Here is a 27817-nt window from a genome sequence, read left to right as displayed (position 1 = left end):
TTTATTATATTCTGCTAATATTCTTTGTTTCTCTTCATGAAAATAAAAAAAAAATCCATAAATAGTCATTTCTGCTAGTCTGAGCATTGAGTTTTATGAAAAAGGTAAGCCAACATAATATAGTTATGTGAAAAAGTCAGTCAGTCAGTCAGTCAGTCATTGTCCAACCCGCTATATCCTAACACAGAGTTACAGGGGGTCTGCTGGAGCCAATCTCAGTCAGCACAGGGCACAAGGCAAGAACAAACCCCGGGCAGGGCACCAGCCCACCGCAGGACACACAAACAGACACACACCCACACACCAAGCACACACTAGGGACAATTTAGGATTGTCAATGCACGTAACCTGCATGTCTTTGGACCGTGGGAAGAAACTGGAGCACCCGGAGGAAACCCACGCAGACACAGAAAGAACATACAAACTCCACGCAGGGAGGACATGGGAAACAAGCCCAGGTCTCCTTACTGCGAGGCAATGTGAAAAAGTACAAATGTTTTTTACTTTTTGAAAGTAGGTGGACATAACAAGGTTTGATCTTCATTTAAGTAGTGTCTTCAGATAAAGATGATGAAATTGAAAGGAAACAATGAAAATATGACTTTGTAGTGATTCATTCAATGAAAAATGAACAGATATACCATTTCTGTCTGTTGAAAAAGTAAGTACAACCTTGGCATTGCATCCTTTGGCAGAAACAACCTCAGAGAGGCAAGTCCCAAAAACTGTCTGCCAGTTTCTGACATCAACTGGGAGGACGTTAACCCACTCCTTCATGCAGAATTCTTTCAGCTGCGTGATATTTGAGGCGTGTCTTGCATTCACAATCCATTTCAAATCCTCCCACAGCATCTCAATGGGATTCAGATCTGGGCTTTGATTTGACCATTCCAAGATCGTCCATTTCTTTCTTTTCAGCCATTCCTTGGTGGATTTATTAGTATGTATATATGGTCATTGTCATGTCAAAAGGTCAATTTTCGGTTGAGCTTCAATTTTCTGACAAATGGTCTCACATTATCCTTACGCACCCTCCAGTTAAATGAAGAATTCATAGTGGAGTTTAGGCTGGTAAGCTGCCCAAGTCATAATGCAGCAAAGCAATCCCAAACCATAGCATGATTTACTATTGGTATCAGCTTCTTCTGGCCAAATAATGTCTTTGATTTTTACCAAAAATGTCTTATGGTGCTATGGTCAAATAACTGTATCTTTTCCTCTTCTGTCCAGAACACATTGTTCCAGGTGTGCTGGTCTTTGTCTAAGTGTTCATGGGCAAATGTTAGTATTGCCCTGCTGTTCTTAGCATACCTCCCATGTACTGTAGATCTCATTTGTGCAGTCTGTTTCTAATGACAGACTCCGGCACGTTGACATCAACAGTGGTAAGAGTGACCTGTGGGTCCCATGATGAAATTCTGTGGTTCTTCTTTCTGCATCTTGCGTTCTTCTCTTGGGCTGAACTTACAGTGGTGGCTTGGTCTAAGCTAGTTGGCAATTGTTTGAAATCTTCTTCACTTGTAGATGATCTTAAACACATTAAAATGGTTGAATTCCTATTGTTTAGGGACCTTTTAAAATACCTCAGCGGACTCATACACTTTTGTAACTTTCCGAAGGCCTCTAAATGCTCAATTGATCAAAGCATGGTAATAACACACACTTCAACAATTAACAGTAAACCAAAGTAAATTTGAGAGAGTGAAATAAGACAGGTTCCTCCAAAATCCAATCAAGTGATGGTCTAAATATTTGCACCAGATTTGGTACACTTGATTCTAATTTTACGTATTTGAGGCACTGATAAATGAAGGTGTGTACTTCCTTTTTCCATATGCAACATTTGCATTTATATCTATTTAAATTATATAATGGACTACAAAATATAAATATGATGTTTGTTATATCACCTTTAGTTATAGATACTGTTTAAATCAAGATCAAATCTTCATCATCTTTTCTTCAAATCTTAATATCAACAAATCTTAAAAATGAAAACAAAAATCACTCCCACATAATCAAGTTAGTTTTGTTTCCAACGTATAGCAATGCATTTAAACAGTAAGAGATTCCACTCAGGGAAAGTGAGATTTAGTAGGTTGGGAGCTTGAGCTAATTACAGTGTGTTTGCCGCACCCACCACATGATGAACCACCCATATTGGGACTCGAGTGCAGCCGTGCAATGGGTGACACCTCAGCACCTCAGCACCACACTGGAACAGTGTGAAATTTAGTAGAACTCTGTATATTTCCCTTTTGATGGGTTCCAGTCTATTAAGTCTATTACTGGTACTTACTGTATTTTTTATGAAACCATTCTCATCAACTATTGTGAGGTATAACCTCAGTACTCTATATGTACATTTCAACAAAGATTGTAAATATATATCATTAATAAGAGTATAGAAATATTAAGTCATTTACTCCAAGCAGGCCAAAAAAAACACAGAAGAAATTGTAATCTGCAGTCTCAGGGTTTCTGTGTCAGACAACAGCCCTTGTTCCACTAAGCCACACTGCCAGCCAACTCTGCACACTGATGCCCAACAGAAATCATTTCTTATGGATAAACAGATTCCCTTAATAGTTCATTTACAGATAGAATTATATATTTTAAAAGAAAAGCATCATAAAAAGATAATTTAATATTATAAGGACTATCAACATTACTTGGCTTTTTACCTTGCCATTGCTTTATATAGACCTTCTTCTAAGGTTTGAACCCAAATGATGCCATCTCCCCATCCTGAAAAAAATATTTAGAAGAATGTTTTGTAAATTTGCTTACATTTTTACTTGTAATGAAACAAATTTATCTCTTGTCATTCAAGGTTAACCATTGTTAGTTGCACTTTAGTTTAAGTATCCATTATAAACCAGCTGTTTACAGTCTATAAACATTGTATTAACTATGCTGTAAACAAAACAAAAATTAACATTTAATGATATTGCAGTTGGTTTTCATAGTTTTATACCATGTTAATAAAGACTTGTAATGCTGAATGTTCTAATAAACTGATTAATAAAATATACACCTTGTTTCATTTCTCCAGTTTTACATGTAAGGACAACAAAAAAACATCTAGCCCCTACTGAATCATAAAATTAGATAATATTAAACAACACATTTATTCAAACAAACATTAAGCCAAAAATGCAGAAGCTATATGTGAAAAAAATTACATATTGCAATAGTTGCTTGAATAGTTACAGTATTAACAGACTCAGTGCAGTATATGTGTAAGCATGTAACAATTCAAAATAAAGCATTTACATTTAATAAAGCACTTCAGTATGTAACAGACTTACATGTCACAATGCTGTAGCTAGTAAGTGCTTACAATAATATATTTTATTTTTTCTTTAATTGATTACCATTTGTTATAACCATTTAATTTATAAATAAATTATTAAATGTAATAATCATATACCAGCTATAGAATCCATTTTGCACCACACACTGTAAGATGTAAAGCAAGTTGCTGCAATAGATAAGATGCCAGTCTATCACTAGGCTCATAAACTGAAGCAGATTTTTAGACTCTAATCAACATCAATGTATTTTCTTTGTTATTTTGTAGGAAACCAATGAAAACATGAAGAAAAATGATTAATTCTCAAAACAAGCTAACTCAGCCAGAAAATGAACCCAAAGATCCAGTTGCTGTGAGGTGTTGGTCCTCCATATTTTCAATCAAATGTTAGGATGCACACTACTGTGTATTAATCAGTATAAATCAGGGTGTGAAGTGGAGTTCCCGCACTTATCCATTTCTAGCTGTTGTGTACTGTCAGTTATTGGTGCATACTGTTAGTTATTGGTGCACACTATTTTTGAGCACACTGGCACTCGTCATGCATATCCAAACCCAAATACTTATCGATTGAACTGTATTATATAATGATGCTTGAAATATCATGGGGAATGCCACCATCACCTGCCACTCTTCAGCCTAAACATCAGCCAAAAACAGAGAGTACCAGCACTTATGTGCATCCTCTTCAAATACTATATAAATTGATGCCATGTCCTAGAAAGCATGCATGCAAAGAAGGTTACACCATTCCCAATCAATGGTCCTTTGGGTCTCTGATCTTCAGCAGCATTAGGATTACAGACAGAGAGCTGCTGTTAATTGCTAATTAGAGATTCTGCATCAAAGAAACATGTTATCAGTGCACCTATAAGCATTTTCAGGACCATGAGGATCAAGACTGGTTTACTTCACTATATGTCATAAAGAAAACCTCATATATTGGGTCATTACATACACAGTAATTAATATAAATATAAATGAATAATATATAAATTAATAATTCATTAAACTGAGATAAGTTAGCCTACCTCTGGATAGTGTCTGAGGTTGATTTGTTGCATTTGCAGAAAGAGTCACATTAAGACCAGCAACCATTACCACCATACCAAAGATGACAGCTGAGCCCATTATTAGGTTTAAGTTGTGGTTTGTCCTCTGGGAGAAATATTTCTGAACAGCAGGTTCTCTGTAAAAATAAAAATGGGAATGTGATAAGGTCATGCTGCATATCCTTTGAAATAAAAGTGTTGCTTAATATAAATTTAGGTTTTATATATATATATATTACAGGTAAAGCCCAAATATTGGGTAAACCTAGCATTACCCGGGTAAAGCCTGCATTATCCAGCAGACCTGGGTAAAGCTGGAATAAAATATGAGTTTCTAGCTTTACCTGGATAATCTTTGTGGACAATGAAAGCTTTACCCAGGTAATTCTAGGTTTATTCAATTTCTGGCTTTAACCATAATGTATATATATATTAATACACTACCGGTCAAACATTTTAGAAAACCTCAGTTTTTCCAGTTTTTCTTCAAATTGAATCAGTTGAAATGCAATGAGTGACGAAAAATGGTGAAAAGTTAAATTGTAAATGGTTAGAGGTTTAAAAGTGAAGTTTAGGTTAGCAAAAACTGAAAAAAACGAAATTTCAGAATATTACAAATGGGTCTTGTTCAGGGAATAACTAATAGATTACAACTTACAAATGAGCACTTATGTTTTAATCGTTGTGCTTTTAAAAGCATAATTCTGTATGAGAAAGTATTCTGTAGTTAATACTACACCAAGTATTTTGTACATATGGTACCTTGATGAGTGTTCTCCCTCTTCCAATTAAATCTCATTAATTTAATTAAGACTGATACAGTATATTATGTGAGCACTGCCTGAATCATTTAAAATGTAGGGCAATGCCACATTACTGCCAGGAAAAGGTCCTACCAATTAAAGCTGTCTGCCAACTTTGTACAGTCTGAGTGAATTTTCATGTACTTGCTTGTGGATCTTTGGTGGGCAGCAGTATGCAGTTTTGTCACAAATTATACTTAAATTTTGACTGAGCTACTTTTTTTTTCTTAATATGCCAGGGAAGCTTTGGCCATCCATTTAGCAATTTTCAACCAGAGTCAGGCAGGTTTTTACCATAACATGAGAGAGAGGAAAGTCCATCCATCCATCCATTTTCCAACCCGCTGAATCCGACCACAGGCTCACGGGGGTCTGCTGGAGCCAATCCCAGCCAACACAGGGCACAAGGCAGGGAACCAATCCCGGGCAGGGTGCCAACCCACCGCAGGACACACACAAACACCAAGCACACACTAGGGCCAATTTAGAATCGCCAATCCACCTAATCTGCATGTCTTTGGACTGTGGGAGGAAACCCACGCAGACACGGGGAGAACATGCAAACTCCACGCAGGGAGGACCCGGGAAGCGAACCCAGGTCCCCAGATCTCCCAACTGTGAGGCAGCAGCGCTACCCACCATGCCACCGTGCCGCCCAGAGAGAGGAAAGTCCCAATGAAAATTTACACATGGAAACAAATACATTTGCAATGAAAAGCAACCTTCTTTGCTTGTGGGAACATAGGAACTGCTAGCAAGCAGCTGATGCTGATCTTGGAAATGGTGTTGAAAAAGTAAAATGTCCACAGGTATCAGAGAAAGAGGGAGAGAAGCACCATGGAAGGAAATTAAAGGGATTTTTGAGGACACCAGACAGCAGACAATAAGTATATGATTGAAGTGCCTGACACTCTCATTAATGAAAATGTGAGGCCATAGAGAACTGGTGTAAACCACAAGATTGCCATGAGGATAAATGGCAGTACAAGATCTCTACCTAGAAAAGATGGAATAAAATTAATTCTTTACGAGAAAGGCCATGACGAGCAAATGGGAGGCAGCATGTGATCCTGACTGGGATGGTTCAGACTACATTGCCCATTTAGGACTACATGCCTGTAACCTGCCGTAAAGATCTGTTATTTGCCATACAGAGCTCAGTGGTGCCAGCATGTTAGGAGGCAGTAGACACATATATATTGCCTGGTGCTCCTGCAGCCAAAGATACCCTTAATCCAAGAGCTGATATTTTACCTGCTCACAAGTAACCCTGGGAGTGTGTTAAACAGCCACAAAGTGTATGTTTGGTGAAGGTTCACTGGCAGAAGAAAGGAGTTCTGCATGAAAGAAACAGAGTGGCATGAAGTCAGAGGGAAATTAGTTATGAGTATTAGGAAGCAGGAATGTGGGCACGCCACTCCAATGGACATACACTATTTCTCTGTAATAGTTAGTGCTTCTGCAGCATGTGTAAATAAATGTGGTGGATTGCTGACAACATTTTAAAAAAAATTAAGGATGAAAGAACTTTAATTCACAGATCGGGAGACTGTTATAAAAAAATTTCCAAGTCATATGAGACCCTGGTCATGCAGCAGTTAGTGTTTCTGCCTCACAGTTCCTGTGTTCTGGGTTCAAATTCCAGCCCAGGTAATTCTCCCTGTGTCTTTTCTCTGGGTACTTCGGTTTTCATTCCAGATCTCAAAGACATGCACAATGCCAGATTAAACTGCTATGGTGCACAATAAGTGAGTATCAGTGTTTGTGTAAGAATACCTCTTAATGTACTGGCGCTTTGTTCTTTGCCAGTTTAACAGTGCTGCTGGAATATTCATGGGTCACCAGCAACCCTGAGCAGGTTAGCAGATGCATAGATATAAATTCATGTAGAGCACTATCTTCTTATATAGTATGCTACCATGACTGTTCATTTGTCTGTCCAGAATATTAAGTCACCTGTAGCTCGCAAACCGTTTGAACTATTGACCTGGAATTTGGTGTACATATACTACGTGACGTCTACTATCCGCTTTCAGGGTGATGATTGACCTCCAAAGTTATTCCTCTTTTTATTTTTATTTTTATTTATTGTAGAATCAACTCTCGGCAGCAGCCAGCAGGGTGGCCGTGCGGTGCATGCATATGGGCGCCGCTCTCATTCACTACTACCTTCACCATCACTTCCCCTACTTCTTCATATCTTAAATCATTGTTGAGGCAGACTGAAGACTTAAGTGCCAGCTTAAGTGAAAAATTAAAGAAAACACACTAAGTAATAGCAACACAAACACTGACTTAATCAATTTTAACGTAAAAAGATGCAGACGAAGGAAGAGAAGAAGGGGGCCGCTAGGGTGGAGAAAAGAAGAGCTGCTCAGGAAGCAGCAAGCTCATCAACCTCTGAGCAAACGAAAGCTAAAGGTACAGAGAAAGAGTATAAAAACTATGAATGCTCAAGTCAAGTGTATTCACTACACATTATCGTGCAGTGCACCGTTACTGATCATGGTAATAATTAAATCATGGAAAAAACATCTTATGATTAGAACTTGCCTTTTAATTAAGTAGAAAATGTTGAGGGATGCCACTATTGCCCTTTTCCCACTAGAACACTAATCCAGTTTGTAGTCCACCTTGTGAACTCAGTTACTATGTAAAGTCTTTAAGTCAGTTAAAAATGATTCTGGAGGAGAAATCATAACTGCAAAGTCTCAGGTATGGTTCAATAGGTAAAGCCGATGCTTGTGCAGTTGGGCATGACGACATTGAGCTATTGTATTTTCTTTTATCAATTTTATAGATGTGGGAGTCTAACTGTGCCAGGTCAGTTGTTTTCAGTGACATGTACATCTTTTGAACCTCCTGTTACAACAAATGATTGATAAGTTAGTATTTTTTTTCCAATGGCAGGTGTTGCCAAACACCCAACTTGCTAATGGTGACATGACTTTCCTTCTAACAATCCATCAAACTAACATGTAAATACACACAGGCAGTACTGAGGCCAGGATTTGAAACCAGGAAATGTGAGTTGTGAAGCAGCAGCACTAACTTATGCTCCACTGTTCTGCCACTTTTTACCATCATAATTAAAAATTATTACAGTATATATAGGTTTTTGCAAGTCACTGACTGCACAAGGCAAAATAAATAAACAGGCATTATTTCTAAACTCATGTTATCCATACCAGTTTTAATGGGGAAACATAGTCTACCAAGGCAGCATTGATCGCAAGGCCAATCGGCCTAACATACACATTCTGGGGAGGTGGAATGAAGACACAGCACCCAAAACCATATGCTGTCGAAGAATATAGAAACTCCTTTAAGGCCATGCACTGAACCTGGGTGCCAGCAATTGACAGAAAGAAATGTCTAAACCACCTTAGGGCCCAAAAATGAATATATAACACATTTCATATAATACCTCATAAACAACAGAAATTGTTTTTGTCTGTCATTGGCAACAATAATTGAGAAGCTACTAATGATGTGATTATATTTAGGATGACTGTGAGCACTTCAGTGCAACATTTGAGCAGAATAAGCACATCCAAATGTTGCACAAACAATGCAAGGGTGAATCATTTGAGAGAGAACATTACAATTGTCTTCAAATATTTTTGTTAGGGTGTAACACATTTTGATGGGATACTTAAAGATATATATCTGTGTGACTAGCAGAACTGAGAAGTTTTTAAATGTATCCTTTCAACTTTATAATTAATAAAGTGAATATGTGAAATAGTATGGGTCTGGGCTGTTTCCTATCATTAGATAAAATTAGATTAGATTAGATTAGATTAGATTAGATTAGATTAGATTAGATTAGATTAGACTGAACTTTGTTTGGCTTCAGGGGGGGAATTTGGCTTTTTACAGAAGCATAGATAGATAGATTGATAGAATATGTTGAATATATAGATAGATACACACACACACTGGTCTGAGCACGCGCCAGAATGACAAAAAGGAAGAAAACTAAAATGAAAGAAAATATCTTCACTTGACAGTCACAATCACAGCAAGGCATTATGCAGGCATATTGCTGTTAGTATAAAGGAGCGCCAGTAGCATTTCTTGACACACATCTGGTGAATAATTTCTTGGCTGAAAGTGCTTGGTGTTAGTGTGTCCTAGAGAGCATGTGCAGCATTTTTCATAATGGCACTCAGTTTTGTTTTAATTCTCTCCTTTGCTACTACCTATAGGGGGTCCAGAGAGCATCCTATAACTGAGCTTCTTCTTTTAATTAACTGGTTAATTCGGTGGGCCTCTCTTGAAGTGATGTTAACAGCCCAGCACATCAAAGCGTAGAAAATCGCACTGCCCATCACAGAGTTATGAAGATGTAAAGTATGTCACTACCCAAAATAAACGAATGCAGTCTCCTAAGAAAAAAGAGCCTGCTCTACCCTTTCTTACATAGTTACTCTGTGTTCCAAGACCAGTCCAATCTGTCACTAATAAGTATTTGTAGGAGTGGGCCATCTCTACATCTACTCCCTGTATAGTGACTGGACACAGAGGCTCTTTGGCGCAGTGAAATTTAATTGCCAGGTTCCTAGGTGTTTCTGAAGTTAAGTTGCAGACAATTCCCCATCTGACTCCTATACTCTGTCTCATCCCCTTTATCAATACACCCCATAAGTGTAGAATCATCTGAGAATATTTGAAAGTGACATTACCTGGTATTATATTTATAGTCTGAGGTTTACAGAGTGAACAAAAAAGGAGACAGGACTGTTCCTTGTGGTTCTCCAGTGTTGCTCACATCCATATCTGAAACAGTCCTTGAGTCTCACAAACTGCAGTCTACCCAACAGATACTTCATTATCCAGGACACCATAGGCTCACTCACCTGCATATCTCTGAGTTTACCCCTTAACAGGGATGGCTGGATGGCACTGGAGAAATAAATAAAAACCTCAAAATTCCTCAAAGTGCTGCTGGCTTTGTCCAGGTGGGAATAAGCCTTGTGGAGCAGACAAATAACCTAATAGCACTTAAGAACATATTTTCATCTCATATTGCTTTACTTCAATATCACTGCATCTTTCACCCATCCATACATTCATCCATTTATTTTTTTTCTAACATATCGAGTTAATGCCCACCAGGAGCCTGTGCCTATTGCAGCAGTGCTAAGCATAAGGTGGAACTTAACCTGGAAGAGAAACAAACTCAACTTATTTTAAGAATGTTTCTTACATATAAATTTGGTATTCTGTCAGTGTACAATATAAAGGAGAAAAAATCATCAATTAAGAGTCCCAATCTAAGCTGAACTAATACAATTCTTGTAGCTTCATAAGAATATACAATACATTTCTTTACATCCTGGTAAATGACAAAGAGACCATTCACTATCATGCAGAATTTTTGAACTATTTAGAAGTTTCATGTTTGCCACAACATAACTTTAAATCAAACATTAACGTCCCTCAAATATAAATCAATTTAATCTCGCAATTACCTGAAATCAAGATTAATAATTTAAAATTTACATAATTGTGTTATTAGGTAACTCAATAAATTCAAAAGTGCTGGTGAAAATGTTTTTATTTCCTACATACTTAACACCATTACTTTTCCTTTCAAGTTTAAAAAGCTTGGCAGTGAACATAGTTTTACAATAAAGCTCATATAGTGTGGTGGATTAATAAAGTATCTATCTATCTATCTATCTATCTATCTATCTATCTATCTATCTATCTATCTATCTATCTATCTATCTATCTATCTATCTATCTATCTATCTATCTATCTATCTATCGGTTAAGACTTTGGACTTCAGACCCTGGAGTTGTGGGTTGCAATCCTACAACTGACACTGTGTGATCATAAGCAAGTCACTTGACCTCCCTATGCTCCAATTGCAAAACCAAAAGAAATGTAACTAATTCCATCATAAATGTTGTAAGACATCTTGCATAAAAGCACCAGCCCCATAACAAATGTAAATAAGTGCATTGCTTGAGAAAATGATATCACAATTTCATAGTTTATCAATTCATCATTTTTCTTATTTCAGTTCTTGATCAGGAAGCCAGGGTGTATCCTCATCACTCTGAAAGCAATTTAGGAACCAACCTTGTATGTGTTACAAAATGCACAGAATCACATACATTAATGCCAGACCACTTTATAGTTGTCAATCAAATCTGAGTGCCTATCTATGGGATGCGGGAAGTAAACAAGGCACCTAGAGAAAAATCCACACAGATTCAAGGAGTCTGCATAGTCTAAATCCAATCTTTTTGCACTGCATTGACATAGCAATTTGAACTACAGTGCCATACTACTACTGTATTAGTACTTTAGTGAGATTCATGAACTATGGTTTTATTTATGTTTACCTTCCATTGATTAATAGAAACATGAATTTTTCTGGTTATTTCTGCTAGATTAATATAAATAATTTAATCTAAATAAAGATTGCTGTAATTACTTGTAATAAAGGAATAAAGGGTATATAAAATATACCTATATATACATTAATAAAACACTAAGAAAGGTTATCCACCTATATATAAATGGTAGTGTAAAATATGTCTTACCAGTTACAGTATCTGATCCCAAGAACAGATTAACTTTCTTCCATTTATTTTACTCTTACTGAAAGATCTAACTCAGGTCTCACATATTTATAGCCAGAATTTAAATGACACTTGTAAAACAGGATATCCTTGTTCTTTTGAGGGATTATGCAAACAGATGCCTGTCCCTGGGATTTCAAATTACCCTCACATAGTTGTACTCTTACTGATAGGCCACACCTTCAATCAGCCTGTCAACACTGTTCAACAAAAAATTAAGAAAGAAATCTCTTCTGAGATTGAGAAGATCGTTCCTCCCCCAAACTATGCGACTCTTCAATTCCACCCGGGGGGTAAACGTTAACATTATATAAAGTTACTGTCTGTTTTTACCTGCATTACTATCAATCTTTAATTTAATATTGTTTTTTGTATCAGTAAGGTGCTGCTGGAGTATGTGAATTTCCTCTTGGGATTAATAAAGTATCTATCTATCTATCTATCTATCTATCTATCTATCTATCTATCTATCTATCTATCTATCTATCTATCTATCTATCTATCATCTTCTTAAGTATTAAAGAAAAAAAATATATAGAGAGAGATTTGTGTCTCTGTTGTCCATGATTCTTCAAAATCCATCCATCCATCCATTTTCAAACCCGCTGAATCCGAACACAGGGTCACGGGGGTCTGCTGGAGCCAATCCCAGCCAACACAGGGCACAAGGCAGGAAACAATCCTGGGCAGGGTGCCAACCCACCTCAGGACACACACAAACACACCCATACACCAAGCACACACTAGGGCCAATTTAGAATCCCCAATCCACCTAACCTGCATGTCTTTGGACTGTGGGAGGAAACCGGAGCGCCCGGAGGAAACCCACGCAGACACGGGGAGAACATGCAAACTCCACGCAGGGAGGACCCGGGAAGCGAACCCAGGTCCCCAGATCACCCAACTGCGAGGCAGCAGCGCTACCCACTGCGCCACCGTGCCGCCCATTCTTCAAAATTCCTTAGACATTCATCTGGAGGGTTGTATTAAGCTAAAAATCCTAATTTTAAAAACTATTTCATTCTTGTAAAGGGTGAAGGCAAACAAAACATATTTTCACTGCATTTATTTTAGAGATTCTGGTCTAATTTCTAAGTCCTAAGACTTTCTGCTACGCTGTCTGGCATCCCTGTGTGAGAGTAAGCTGTCCTGCCTAAGGCCCAGCAAGTTCTTGCTTTGCACCTGTTGAATCAAAGACTGTATTTAATTGCCCATTACTCTATACTAGAAGATGAAATCAGAAATGCAATGGATAGTTGATTGGGTATATGGATTGACATTAAATCATTTATTTTGGATCAGGAAGATAATCTTACTGGATTGAAGTGACACTTGAATAAATGTTTGCAAGTCCAGCTGTTTGGCCACACAGTGTACTATAGTAAATGTGACCTGATATATTCCATATCCCAATACTATTGCTTGGATAATTCAGAATGTAGATTCCACCCCTTGAAAGTGCTAGTGTAATCCATTAAAATAAAAATAAATCTTTATTCGTTTTGGAATAGAGGCACCAGATGTAATAAAAATACTGAAATTTCCAAGTGGCACGTGTAATTAATAACAGGTTAAAGTTTCAAATTAACCATTCTATTAATGAGCTTTTGTTATGCACTCTTCTTTCTAAATGCACAGTAAATTAGATGTTGTAATTTAGATGCAAGTTAATCTTTTAGTGGTGAAGGGGTCTGTAAAGCTTAGATAGATTAAAAGAGTTAAATTACAAAGCCATCATTTTATGTTTGACTAAAGTATTAACCTAACTGGCACACCTTACAATTTAATTTAAGAACTAATCAGCTACATGTGGAAATGGCAGGAGTGACAGCATTACACTAGATTTATTTCACTTGTTGTAAATCCACCCATAATACTTGTACAACCAGTGATTCTGCATGTTCAAAAAATTACCATCAAAGAAACCTTAAGGGCGAATGACTTTAGTAAAGTTAGAAATGGAGGTTTAAAACGTTCCTGTAAATATACTCCGTAGTTTTACTCTGTTTTTAAATATATAGTAGTATTTTGTACAGAACTACTATACCATGATTAATACTTACTTCATTCTACAATCCATTTCACAGCCTATTTAATCTATTTATTTCAAGGTCACAGACAAATTGTTAGGTTTAATTTTATTGTAGATATATTACTGTACTCTAATTCAATACTTTCATAATTTGGTGAGGATTTTGGGGTATAAGGAATAAAGCAGAAAACCACCGTAAACTGTAAAGTTTTTTTGTTTCACCAGTGGATTTGTTCTGTATTATACATGTAAATGTGTCTCTAAATGGACTGCATGCTCATTTCCATTAAATGTCCCAAATCACATATTATAAAGGTGATTGCATAGTATGACCAAATCCTATGTCATTTTATAGGATCCACTAAATTTGAGTAAAATTTTGAACTTGGTGAGCAGTCATTGCAAAACCTGTAATCATAAGTAAAAGTTGACTGAACCCATCGATTACCAATCTGCACGTGATACAACAGGTATCACATCTGGAAAACTGCAGTCTTGGAAATTTTTGTCTTTCAGCACAGAGAGAATGGAAGTGGGTTGTTTAGGATGTGCATCTTTTTAAAAGTTTTGGAACATCAAAAAAAAACAGATTTGGGGAGAATTAGGTTGGGATCCTTCTGAGACACACCCAGTGGTGAACCTACATTTTTTGGACCCTGAAGCTTGAATTGTTATGGGGGCCCTTCACAACTGGCAAGGGGATCTGGGTAGCCACTGTTATATTCTTCAATTGGCTTGATCCATGATGGATCACCACAAAATGTTTTAAATTTATCTGAAACATGTAGAGGTTAAAAAAAAAACCTTCTCATATAGTAGACACCCACAAATTTTTAAGCAATGTGGACTGAAGTTGCTCCTGGGGCCCCTCTGGGTATATGGGCCCTGAAGCATAAACTTCATTATGTAATACTAGAACTGCACCTGTACACACCTGCTTCACAACTGAGAGAGAGGTGTGTCCTTTCAACTTGTACAGAGTCATCTTGAAAGAATAATTAAGTTATTTTAGCATTTCACAAGCAATGGCAAGTGAGGTTTCCTACAGAGGAATTTAGAGAGGATGTACGGTAAGAGGGTGGCACGGTGGCGCAGTGGTAGTGCTGCTGCCTCTCAACAAGGAGACCAGGGTTCGCTTCCCGGGTCCTCCCCGTGTGGAGTTTGTATTTTCTCCCCGTGTCTGCTTGGGTTTCCTCCAGGTGCTCTGGTTTCCTCCCACAGTCTAAAGACATGCAGGTTAGGTGCATTGGTGATCCTAAATTGTCCCGCGTGTGTGCCCTGCGGTGGGCTGCCGCCCTGCCCGGGGTTTGTTTCCTGCCTTGCACCCTGTGTTTGCTGGGATTGGCTCCAGCAGACCCCGTGACCCTGTGTTAGGATATAGCAGGCTTGATAATGGATGGATGGATGTACAGTAAGAGAGGCTTGTGTGTAGAGTAGTAGTGTGCAGTAGGGTGAATTGAAAAAACATATCATTAAGAGAGTTTTATTTTTTTAATGCTTTGACTTTGTTTTTTAACATTTTTTTTTTCTTTTACAGTCATGTGACAGAACAAGAACAGGGTTAGTGTGAAAACTGAATTTCTTTAAAAACCTGAACAATTAATTTTGTGTAAAAATAATTAAAAAAATGATTCACAGGCAAACTCTGATATAGAGTGTGTGTATGTACTGTATAGATAAACAGACATAAATTTGAAGTACTTAATAAAGGAATGTTTTAAAACAGTGTGTGTGTGTGCTCATCCTTTGATGGGATGATACCCTGTCCAGGGATTGCTTCTGCCTTGCACCTGTTCCTTGCTGGGATAGGCTCCATGTTTCCAGTGTCCATGTCTCGTATAAGCAAGTGTAGGAGATGGAATGATGGATGGATATTTTAAAATACACATCTTAAATTGTTTTTAAAAGTTACTATAGAATCTGAACACTGTAATCCGTCACCTTGATAGCTGTTTCTGCTGAAGTGCATACAGTAATTATGAAGTTTAAGCAGATGATATTCCATTTGTGCTAAAATCTCAAATGTCATTTGGTGGTTGTTGTTTAGAAAACTGAAAATAGCAACTAGATTAGCATGTATGAGAAATGCACAATATTGTGAGACAGGAAATTATGATGTTCTTTCTTTTAATTAAATGACTAAATTTAATATGTTGAGTATGTTGCTTTCTTTATAGCCGGGATTTTTTAAGCTGCAATTGCATTTTTCAGCAATCTCCACCCTACCCCATAATAAAGACTTATTGTTCAAAAAATGAAAACAGGACATTCACTTGTTCATTATAACCTGACAGATAACTTCTGAAATGTGATAGAATCTGTATTTGTGTCAGATTTAAACATTATTTAATTAGAAACTGCTGCTAAGATAGGACAAAAAAATTCAAATTGTTATTGTCTGTTACAGCATATCTCATGTACAAGTAATGCCAGGGCAGTTTTTTCACCTCTAAGGCGTTCATGTCAACTGTACATGTCTAAAGGTTCATGTTGATAACACAAAGAAATAAATCGTTACAGCATTTGGCACCATGGTTCCCCTCCCCTATCCAAAATCTCTCCAAATGGCTATCCAGGTTCAGAAAAATGCTATTACACATAAAATAGTGAGTCATATAAAAAACACTGAACCTCATCCCCTAGTATCCCTGTACACCACCTACACATTTACATGAAACTATTTACATTGTTTATTCTTTCTTCATATAGTGTATTTTTTTCATTACACACACTGTCAGCTGGGTCTCCTTATGTCCTTATATGGACATCTACGTATCGTTTGAGATGTCACAGTCGCTGCCATCCAATGGTATAAAGTTTGCGAGTGTGCAACCTATTGATTCAGAGCTAATAACCTGGAAATGTGATTTGGTATTTGCCAAAGGTGGCTTTGTGACTTCTCTTATTTGGAAGATACTGTATCTCATGATTTATGCATCGTACAATAATGTGCTTAGACTTGTTTTGATCAATAGAACCTACTATAAGTACTGGTGTATCACTTGTAGATATTTGCTGTTCTTTTATGAAGTGCAAGAGCACAATAAAAATCAGAACAAATGTGTAACACTGTTTCTGGTTTTTAGCATATAGTTGGTGTTTGCTTGGTCAGTGGGAGGGTTCATCACATTGGTTGAAATCTACTGGTTGGGACTTTTTGACTGATACATAACACTTGGGTATTCCTTACACAGAATAATTACAATTTTTTTCAAATATTTTTGTGGCAATTTATGAAACACCACATGTATTTCATACCCAAATAAATATTGTAACAATTTGATCACTAGGAGTGTGAAGTCAACACCTGTTGCTTGCAAATGAGGTATTGTTTGTGACAGAGTGTGGCGTAATTCACCTGTATGATATGGTTAAAGATTTTTAAATGATCACTTAGCCTGGTACCGTGCCAATCAGGGTGTCTATGTAACAATGTGGAAACATAGGAGATACTCAGCTACTAGGATTTACACTTTGAAAAGAATTGGCAGTAAATTTTCTTTGTTATTCTTTCCAGCTTTGTGTTTTTTCATAGTCCTTCAAATACTTAATTAAAAAATATATTAGTTTTGATTTGAGACACCCTTACACTCAGGGCTGGATTAAGAGCTTTGGGGGCCCGTAGAACATTTCAAATTTGGGGGCCCTTTTGGTCTGCATCATCTGAAGTTTAGATTCTGAACAGTTCAAACCGGACTAAATAATTATTTTACTCTCGATTATAATAAGAGTCTTATAATATTTATTTGAATTTTATGTGTTGGGCCCCTAAAGTTTTGTTGTGTAAGAAATTTACAGTTTAAAAACATAAAGATAATATTTTTAAAGACCAGTTTTTCAATGCTACACTTTTTCATTAAATAGTGGGTCCACCATTTGGGGGCCCCCGAAATTGCGGGGCCCATAGCATATGCTACATGTGCCTATTGGTTAATCCGGCACTGCTTACACTTATTCCAACTATACAGGATACACTCCAATTACAGGGTTTAGGAATAACATTTTTCATTTTTTTCAGCTTCCAGCAAAATCCCATTACCTCAAATTTCAGGAACATTGACTTATGATGCACTTGAACACATTATCAGTGATTTGACCTGGGGTCATTGGGTGTTTCAGGTTTTTTAACATTAGTTATGGTCAATCATGTTGTGCCTAATATTAAAGTAGCATGGACTTGCCCATGGAGTTGTCCTACGAATCCAAGACCAACCCAAGGACCTCTTTGCTGCCACAATGGAACTCATGATAGCACTCTATCTCCTCATGCTATGCTAATTGACTGGATGCATTGAAAGGGATTGCCTGGGGAAGCTCCTGAAGCCCAACTATATAGCCATGCACTTTGACCAGCAGCCCTGACAGTTCTTCCTATTTGACTAACTTCCTCTGATGGGTCTCCTATAGATGTTTCATACACCACACCATCAACTCCAGGAGGATTATATGCTTTATTGACTATGAAACCAAGATGTTGTCAGGTCTCATAATAGTTTCGTCAACATGCTGTGGAAATGTTGGTTGTTTTCCCATGTTAGTCATGAGCTCTCAGTTGCACTTGATCCCCCCCCCCATATTCTGATGTCAGAATTACAATGGTTTCTTTAGCACTTGCTCTTGGCTGCCTTCTACCACTCACAAAGGTGCATGAGTTGGTTGTAAGGTTGTGCCCCTTTGTTGCAGCTGACTCCTGAGAAGGTTCCATCGGTGATGGACTTGTGTTGCCAGCTATATTGGCCCTATTCAAAAGTTTTTTGGCAGCAGCTCAAGATGTATTCTTACTTTTCACTCCTAGAGCACAACAGACAGTTGGTGTTCTCAACACTATCCCAGGACGTTTGGTGGACTGGACAAGACATTATACACCACTTGGACCAGGAACTTGATTGAGTGTAGCTCTCCTTACCAGAGGCTATCCAACATCACTCTACTGTCCTTTACCGGTGCCCAATTTAGCCAAGATTACGGCTGCTTAAATGCCCTCTGCTTTGGTGGACGTCTCCTCATCTATGGCTGCTCTCACTTGTTCTTTGGTCAGCATATATCCATCCTTCCCATTGGCAGTATCATACTAAGGGTTTGGAAAGTATCCCAAGCTAGCTTTACCCCAGGTCACCACTCCTGCCAGAATACTTTGGTTCAGCTGAGACTGCTGAATGGCCTTGTCTGCTCTTCACTTTGTCCCTGTTTAGACAATGACTCCTGTCTGGGTCACTCTTGGGTCACTGGAGTCCTTTTCCTTTTCTAACCTGTATTATTTTCAACTCCCCACCCAAGGTCTTGACTTTAACGGGAGTTGTAGCTTGGTATTTTCCCATAAAGTAAGATGCTGTTTATACTTATGGGTGGCCCCAGCTACCCTACTGGCTGAGAAAGCTTCCGACTTTCTGCTCCATGTATTTGACAGCAAAGATTAGAACTTCATACACCAGCAATGACCAAAGAATACTTTGTAGGATGTTATTCTAGTATATCCATACCTTGAATGTGCCAAGCAGATTGGACTCTTCTACTTAAAATCTTTCAGTGCTACTTTTATTTGTTTCTTATGTGTTCCATTTATGTATTATATTACATTAAGGAGAAGTTTGCATTTGGTTCATTTGCTGTTTCCTGTTTGTGCTATTTTACTTTTGAGGCTTTGAAGTATTGCTGTCTTTACTGGATAATTGCTGGAAAAATATTTTGCTTTTTGTTATAGAATTCATTGCAGTTTTTTCTGGGTTTCTTTGATTAAGTTTCCGATGATTTTTTTTCTAATTACAATTTTCTGGTCCTACATACAGTACATTAAAATTCACTTACACCAACAATGACATATTGTAATATTGTTAGTTTCCATGCATGTTTTTGTATATTTTGGGATTTTTGGACCTGTAGATCCTCTTTCCATTGTTAATTTTGATTTTGATTTTGTTCTGAAAAGATCATTTTTTGTCTAACATCTTGGTTTTACTATTTGTGCAATGTTATTGGAAGCATCACTTGACCTCATTTATCACATTAATGATGTTGCAAGTGGTGATGCTATACATATGTGACAGTTTCAGTATTCACTATCCCTTGTTGAAAAAAAAAAAACACACTTACTTCACCATACTTAGCTTATTTCCAAGTAGGCTCTAGTGCTAGGCTGATTCTTTTCTTTCCTGACACTGGCTTACATCCTTGACTTTTGACTTTTGTCTTATCCCTTGGCTTGCATATTTTTGGTCCATTTTGACATCCTGGATATGACTTTCTTTTTCAGCCCAGACTACTTCTTGTTCCCATTTACCATCTCCTGACCTTTTGATACTCACAATAATTTTTGGGCTCTTCTTTCTTCACCAGTAGCAAAATTCAATGAGACATTGATGAGTGATGTAAGGTGTTAAGCTTTTTCTTTATAGCAGCCAGTAATGTCACTTGTGTGTTCACTTTGTAAAGGAGTTATACAACTGAAGTTTTGGATTTGATCCAAGGTAAGGGGCAAGCCAAATGCAGATGTCATTTTGAATGCAAGCATTTCCTTTCATATAACAAAAATGCAAAATTCCTTTATCCAGCCTGCTGCATAGTAGAACAATTTAGTTTTCCTTTTTTTGATTCTTGTTAATAAGTGGTTGTGTACAAGGGGATGCATGGTTATCTCCTTCTATTGAATGTGAAGAGTCAGAGTGCATTGTGTATGTTTGTATATGCACATCTGATACTCACATCTATCTGGTAATACAGCCCTACTTCAGTCATACCTGCCATTACCACTGTATGGCAAGGACTACTGTAGAAACAAGAAAATGGCTAGATAAGCGGCCTGTATCCATTGTCTCCAGGCTTATTTTTCTTTTTCAATTATACAATGACAGGCATAAATTGTTTTCATCACTGAAATAAATGTTCATTATGTTACCCCTTGGTTAACCTTCTTTAGCAGAAACAGATTGGCTGAAAAAATTCAAAAAGTGGAATGGGCATTAGTCAATAAAAATCAATTAAAACCATTATGAATGAACATTGTCATATTCACCACTGAGGATTTTGACTTGACCAAGTGAGTCTCTGTTCCAAGATCTAGATAAAGAAATATAATGCAATGTAGTGGTTAAAGTTGGGAAGTGATATGCATGTGGTGCTGTATGTGTTTGATATCCTGATTAATCACAAAGCCCCTTGCTGGATTTACAAGGAGAGCTACTGTAATTGAACAATACATGTAGTGCTTTTTTTGTTTATGAGACATTTATAGATACTGTTCTTGACAGTTACCTACATTTCTTTACTTCCTTGGTTTTCCTCAAAACCTGTTTTCTTAGTTACTGCTGTTCTTCCTTTTCCCAGCCACTTTTAACTGCAGCAAATTTTTGCAAATGACCATAGCAAGTGTTGTTTGGAATTGTTTGTATTTTTCATGGGCGGCATGGTGGAGCAGTGGGTAGCGCTACTGCCTCGCAGTTAGGGTTCGCTTCCCGGGTTGTCCCTGAGCAGAGTTTGCATGTTCTCCCCATGTCTGCGTGGGTTTCCTCCCAAAGACATGCAGGTTAGGTGGATTGGCAATTCTAAATTGGCCCTAGTATGTGCTTGGTGTTTGTGTGTGTCCTGCGGTGGCTTGGCACCCTGCCCAGGATTGGTTCCTACCTTGTGCCCTGTGTTGGCTGGGATTGGCTCCAGCAGACCTCTGTGACCCTGTGTTCGGATTCAGCGGGTTGGAAAATGGATGGATGGATGTGTTGCCTAAATTCTTACTGGGGATTTAAATAAAAACGGCTATTATGTATCAGTCTGGGATCACTCCAGTCAGACAGTGGGTTACACTTTTACAATGTCTTCCGTTGGATTAATCATGTCACCAGCTTTGATGCCTATCTGATGCCATGATTGGATGAGTTTCTCGAACAACTCAGAAAGGCACACTTCTTGACTACTCTTGACATGACAAAAGGGTGTTGGCAAATTTATTTAATGGCAGCCACTAAGGAAAAACAGCATTTAGCACCCCTAGTGGACATTGGCCATACTGTATCCTTCCTTTTGGTTTGCACAGAGCACAAGCCACTTTCCAATGTTTGGTGTATAAAGTCACAAAGCCCAACCATTGGTTTGTACCTCAATTTTCCAAAAGAGCTCTGTCCTTGACAAACCCAACAAAAAACTGCACCCCAAATACGCTGGCATGGGATGAAAAAGTGGAGGCTGCTTTTCATGACTTAGATAGATAGATAGATAGATAGATAGATAGATAGATAGATAGATAGATAGATAGATAGATAGATAGATAGATAGATAGATAGATAGATAGATAGATAGATAGATAGATAGATAGATAGATAGATAGATAGATAGATAGATACTTTATTAATCCCAAGGGGAAATTCACAAAGACTTGAAACAGACCCTGATGTAACTGCACCAGTATGGATTTCCACTGATTTTTCTGCAACTTTTATTCTTCAGATTAGTGCTTCAGATACTAGCCTGGAAGCTGTGCTAAGCCAAACATTGCTGGCGCTGACCATCCTATGATGTACCTGAGCTGGAAACTGTTTGACCAAGAGATTGGTATGTGGTAGTTGAAAGGGAAGCTCTGGTGATCAAGTGGGCAATTCTCTACCTAAGGTACTACCTTCTGGGCCATGAATTTACCCTTGTCACTGACCATGCACCATTATAGTGGATAGCCACACAAAGAATCCAACACACATGTCACTAGATGGTCCTTAGAATTGTAGCTGTACAAATTTATGGTGTGTGACCACAAGGCAGCACCACTGTGCCCCAAACTCAAGACACAGTAACACAACACATGTTGATGTGATAAAATAAAGGATATTTATTCTCACCAGGCACTTCTTTTCTCCAGTAATCACGCACAAAAACAATACACAATCATACACAATTTTTTCTCCTCTCTACCTGTGCTGGGTGTTGCCCACTGCCTCTCCGCTGTGAGGCAGCAGACTCCTTGTATGTCTTACTCGGGAATGCTTCTGGTATCACACTGTGCCCTTGAGAAAGCACTTCTGGGCCACAAAAAAGTAGGAAGGTTCTTCTGCAAGTCCCAAGCACCCCTACCAGTGTCCCATCTGGGTTACCATATGAGGATCACTGCCATCTAGTGTATGGGGGATAGAACCAATCCCAAACCTCATTTCTTCTCTGTTCACCCCTTAAAACGTACCAGCCAGGTTCAAATTTATCTCCTTGTTACATTGACCAATCTTCCTGTGTTGTCACTTTGGCCTCCCGTCCAGGTAATGGAACATTGTTGGGGCTCCCTTCATGCCAATGTCAATGTTCTCTCTTGTTTCTGTGACGTCTTGGTTCTGGCTGCCTGAACTGACAGGTCTTGGCTGAGATGGGGGTTGGGGAGGGAACATGTCACACACTCATAAATGGGAGACATCTTCAGGGCTTATCTGTTATTCGCAAGTTGTGAGAGGATGCTGTTGTACATATTTTCTTGCCATTCTTGTCTACAAGAACAGAAGACTGATGACCTGAAGAACTTTGGCATCACTTCCACTTCCATCTATGGACCTGCCTCTTCCTCCCAGAACTATTTAAAAGGGAACCACCACCAGTCAGATATAGACACACATATGAAGAAGACATTACTCTGCAATCATAATGATCTCTTGCAGTTGCTCTATCTTTTGTTTTGCCAAACCACTCTGCCAATTATACGATGCCTTAACTCTTTGCATTTGATTTTTTTGACTTTCTTATAATATATATACTGTATTGTCAGGGGACAAATGAACCGATTAGTCTTCAGGAATGTTTAGTGGGGCAAACTGGGTCAACCTATTTAATTTTAGAGTCCAAAAAACAAGACTTAACCAGGCTCTTGGAAGCACAACAGGAAAAAGGTCTGATAAGTGCCAGTAATGCCAACGGGGCCTCTCTAATGAAAAGGCTCTATCAAGAAGGTTGTGGGACATCCGTAATATAAATAATCCAGTTTCCTTATGCAACCATTCCTTCTGGGGACGTCTGAATTTATATGACGGGGCTTCTCTGGATGCTGTGGGCATATCTCAATTGCCCTCACTGGGTGTCTTCTTGGAACTACAGAAGGAAAAATGAGATAATACTGTTATCAACAGCACCCCATCTCACCCTGAAGTGTTATCATGAGCATCAGCAAAGTCCAAAAGGTGATCCTCAGGCACCCATGTGTGACATATTTATATTTATATATAGTCAGTCACACATGTGTGTTTGGGAAACAACTTATGGGCTTAGATGATGACAATATTTCCTGGACCACCTGAGGGCACTAAGCAATAATGGTATCTCTTCTTCTTTCCCCTCTGCAGAAAGGAAGATTGATATGCCACCATATATGACGTCATTTCCAGGGTCAACCCATTTGTATACAGTCTCTTCCTTCCAGAAACCATCATAAATGGAACCATCGCCATCTTGTGGCAGACTAGACTGATCCAACGAGACCAGTCTCGCTATAGTGCTTACCACATTTTTTTTTCTGCCTTTTATAATATACAGGGTTTGCCTCTGGGTGCCCCAGACCCTTTATGAGTATCTCTATGTTTTCTTACAACATCTATATACAGTATATAAAAGTCAATGTGTGTATGTAAGTATGTTCCAGCATCACGTCCGAACGGCTGGAGCGATTTTCATGAAACTTGGTACACATGTTTCTCAATGGTCGACTAAAAATACTGTAGGGTGAAATCAATCCTAACCCACCCCCTTCTGGGTAGGGTGGGGGGGGGGGGGGGGGTGATCTTACAGTCTTGTATGCATGTTATCATTCAGTTAACACTTGGAATGACCACCAGAGGGCGAACTGGAGGTGACTGCCAGCATTCTTTATGTTTGAGCACCACTACCTGCCTGTTCCTTTTGAAATTAAATAGAGTTCTGCGAGTGCAAGTGTGTGTGTCTGTCTAGTCCAGAAGTGAGATGTAGAGTTGGGGTGAGGGCTGCAGCTCCGAGGATATGCAAGCTAGGCCAGCACACCGGAAAAAGGAAACCTCCTAAGAAAGACAGTCGCTGAGCTGCTAATGCAAAAATGATGCAAGCATGTCAGCAGCACAAATCCTTATAGCAGAGAGAGGCCAGAGTAGTTCTGACGATTTCAATACTTTCTAGGATCCGCTTACACAGTTAATATATAGCAGGTGACTGCCAGCATTCTTTATGTTTAAGCAGCACCGCGCCCCTATTGCTTTTCTAATTAAATAGAGTTGGCCGGTTCCGAGCGTCTTAGGCTTAACTTAAGCGTAACAGGCTTAGTTGATGACAATATTAACCCGGTACACATGGGTGTGCTATAACAGTATCTCTTCCTCTTTTCCCTCTGTAGAGAGAAAGATTGACGGGCCAATATCCATGATGTCATTTCCGGGTTCTGGCCATTTATACATGCCTCTTCCTCCAAGAAACCATCATAGCTGAAGATACCGCCATTTAGGAGTAGACTCATTTTCCACACGGATATAGTATATGAAATAGAACTTTACCACACATTTTCTTTTGTGCCTTTTGTGCCCATTTCAGTTCAAGGGTTTGCCTTTGGGTGCCCCAGACACTTTAGGAGAATCTTGTGTGTTTTCTCTTATAATATATAGATTTTTTCAAGTCCCACACTCCTCTCAACCATATTCAACCATGCACATGGTCCAATCACCTCTTATTTGTGTGAATGCTTTTGTCAGACACACTTCCTGCGCTCTCAGCTCTTATAAATTTTTATGTTTTCCTCATTTTAAGCTCCTTTATGAAAAGTCTTCCGTTTCATCCTTTAAAGAAGCTTTTCTGGACAGTATTGTTATACATACAATCTATTTGTTTCAATTGTAATAGTTCATTTCTGGACAATAATTCTATACGTTATAGATGACACGTCAATGACTAAGCGAAGAAGAAAAGGCAGCATGTCGAAAAGAGGTCCAAAAGCGTTGGAGAGAAAAGAATTCAAAAAAGAACAATAATGATCTAAGTGCGAATTCGGAAAAAAGGAAAGTAATAATCAGTCCAGACCAAGCGGGGACGGAAATAAAAGACAAAGAGTAGAAGGCAAAGTACAGTAGAATGTCGTAAAGAGGTTCAAAAACATTGGTGCAATACACATACAGAGCAGGTTAAAGATTATGAAAGTAGTAAAATTCGAAAGGCACGAAAAACTGATAGTAAAGATCGCATTAGCGCTAACAAATGGAAATTATTATTCAGTGAAATAACGGAACAGCGAAAAGAGATTGAATATATGGACATAGGTGATATGACAGAAGTATGTAGATATTGTTCAGCTTTAAAGTTTAAGTCGGAAACTTGTAGATCATCTAATTTCTGTTGCCATCAGGGAAAAATAGTGCTTCTTCCCAATGAAGAGGCGTATCCACGAGAATTAAAAGTTTTTTGTTTGGCGTGTGTTTTTACTGAAGTGGTACAGTAAAAGTGTAAGTTTAAAAAGTATTTGCGTGTTAATTTCAAAGTCAAATAGAACGAAAATGTATAACTCAATGAATACCTCTAATGCAACATGAAACATAAATTTCTTTCAATTTATTACGTTTTACTATTTTTTATTATGGTTAATTACTTGCTCTAATGTAAAATAGTTAGTTCTACTATGCATATGTAACAGTTCCCATGAAAATAACAATTGCTTTAAATTGTACATCCAGTTACCCATACATGGGGGTTGGCGAGCGAAGCGAGCAGGGGGAAGAGCCCCCGAGTATATATATATATATATATATATATATATATATATATATATATATATATATATATATATATATTATATTCCTTGAACTGTAATATGCAATACACTTGTTAAAACTTTCCAAAAGCATTTTTATGACACTCAAGTTAAACATTTTGTCTTCATTGTGGTCTACCTGAAACATCCCATAATGGTAACTCTTTGTATTGGGGAAGAGGTGCTACTCACAGGGGATCACAGCTGGTGAAGAGAATGAATGATGCATCTCTATGAATCTACAATTTTTTGAGCAGCCTTTACAACTTGCTGAGTATGGTTGAGGGAATTGTGATGAAGTAGATGGTTGACAGCTTTCCTTGCTGCTTTTCTTTGATTGACTGCAGTAAACACCAAAGCAAAACAATCTAATATTGACCAGTTACAGTATGTTGGCCTCATATAGTATGTAATCAAAAGGAATTACACCTTCAACATCATAATCATGTATATAATCTTACCAGCAGAGCTTAGCTCTTGAATTTTTGTAGTGTTGGAGAAGTGATTTATCTATATTTCATCAACACTTATGAAACACTTCTTAAATTTCTCCCTGTCCAAATATATTACTTCAAGATTCCCTTTAGAGCATTGGATGTGGCAATGGTTCCTTTCAGGAGTCAACATTCTGGGCTTTTAACAATAATAAACATTGTTAGTGTTTAAGTATTGATGAAGAATGGAGTCAAAGGACCCATAACCAATCCCCACAGGGTTTGCAATTCTGCATTGCTGTATATCAGTTTCTATTCTCTCTATATCACTGTTTATTCTCTCCTCTGTGTCTGCATTTTTTTCTTTTTTACACTATACTTCACAACTTCCTACTACTTCCCTTTGAGAAATATATGCCAAAGAAGATCTAGTGCTATCTTTATACGGTGCCTTTCTCTTCCATTCTGTATTTGTATTGCAAATTTACTTGAATAACAACAAAAATACAGTGAATTTTATCTTAAACATATAATTATGTTAGCAACAACACTGAAGGAAATTAAATGGCTGAGAAAAAATCTTTATGTAAATGAAACTGTACAATTTTAATAAGTGCTTGTGTAGCGTTCCCTAGAGCAGTAAACTGAGAAATCAAGGACTGATGGTAAAGATGTTGTATTATTTTGGATACCCTCATCAACAATCCTTGAGCAACATAATTAACTTTATTAATTTTATATAACTTAAACGACTTAATAATTAAATTGTGTTACAGTTGTCAAACTACTGTCTCTAGGCAAATACTGACTCAAAACTGAAGGGTGATTAGAGCGGAAACAAAAAAGCAGCCTAGTTGTCAGTCGT

At 37.9% G+C, this 27817-nt stretch overlaps 1 protein-coding gene across 1 annotated transcript in view; it reads right to left on the bottom strand.

Moving 5' to 3' along the window:
• Window positions 1-11830, bottom strand: part of agr1 (anterior gradient 1) — a 35154-nt gene extending 23324 nt beyond the window's left edge. Inside the window, exons 1-3 of the mRNA XM_028807307.2 lie at window positions 11733-11830; window positions 4348-4505; window positions 2685-2748 (exon numbers count right to left, since the gene is read on the bottom strand). Of these exons, the coding sequence (XP_028663140.1) occupies window positions 2685-2748; window positions 4348-4447 (164 nt within the window). The 5' untranslated portion in view covers window positions 4448-4505; window positions 11733-11830. The remainder of the gene's footprint in view (window positions 1-2684; window positions 2749-4347; window positions 4506-11732) is intronic.
• Between the last annotated feature and the right edge of the window lie 15987 nt (window positions 11831-27817).

The sequence above is a fragment of the Erpetoichthys calabaricus genome, chromosome 8 (assembly GCF_900747795.2).
Source record: "Erpetoichthys calabaricus chromosome 8, fErpCal1.3, whole genome shotgun sequence".
NCBI classification, from domain to species: domain Eukaryota; kingdom Metazoa; phylum Chordata; class Cladistia; order Polypteriformes; family Polypteridae; genus Erpetoichthys; species Erpetoichthys calabaricus.
This window is presented reverse-complemented; position numbering and strand designations above follow the sequence as displayed.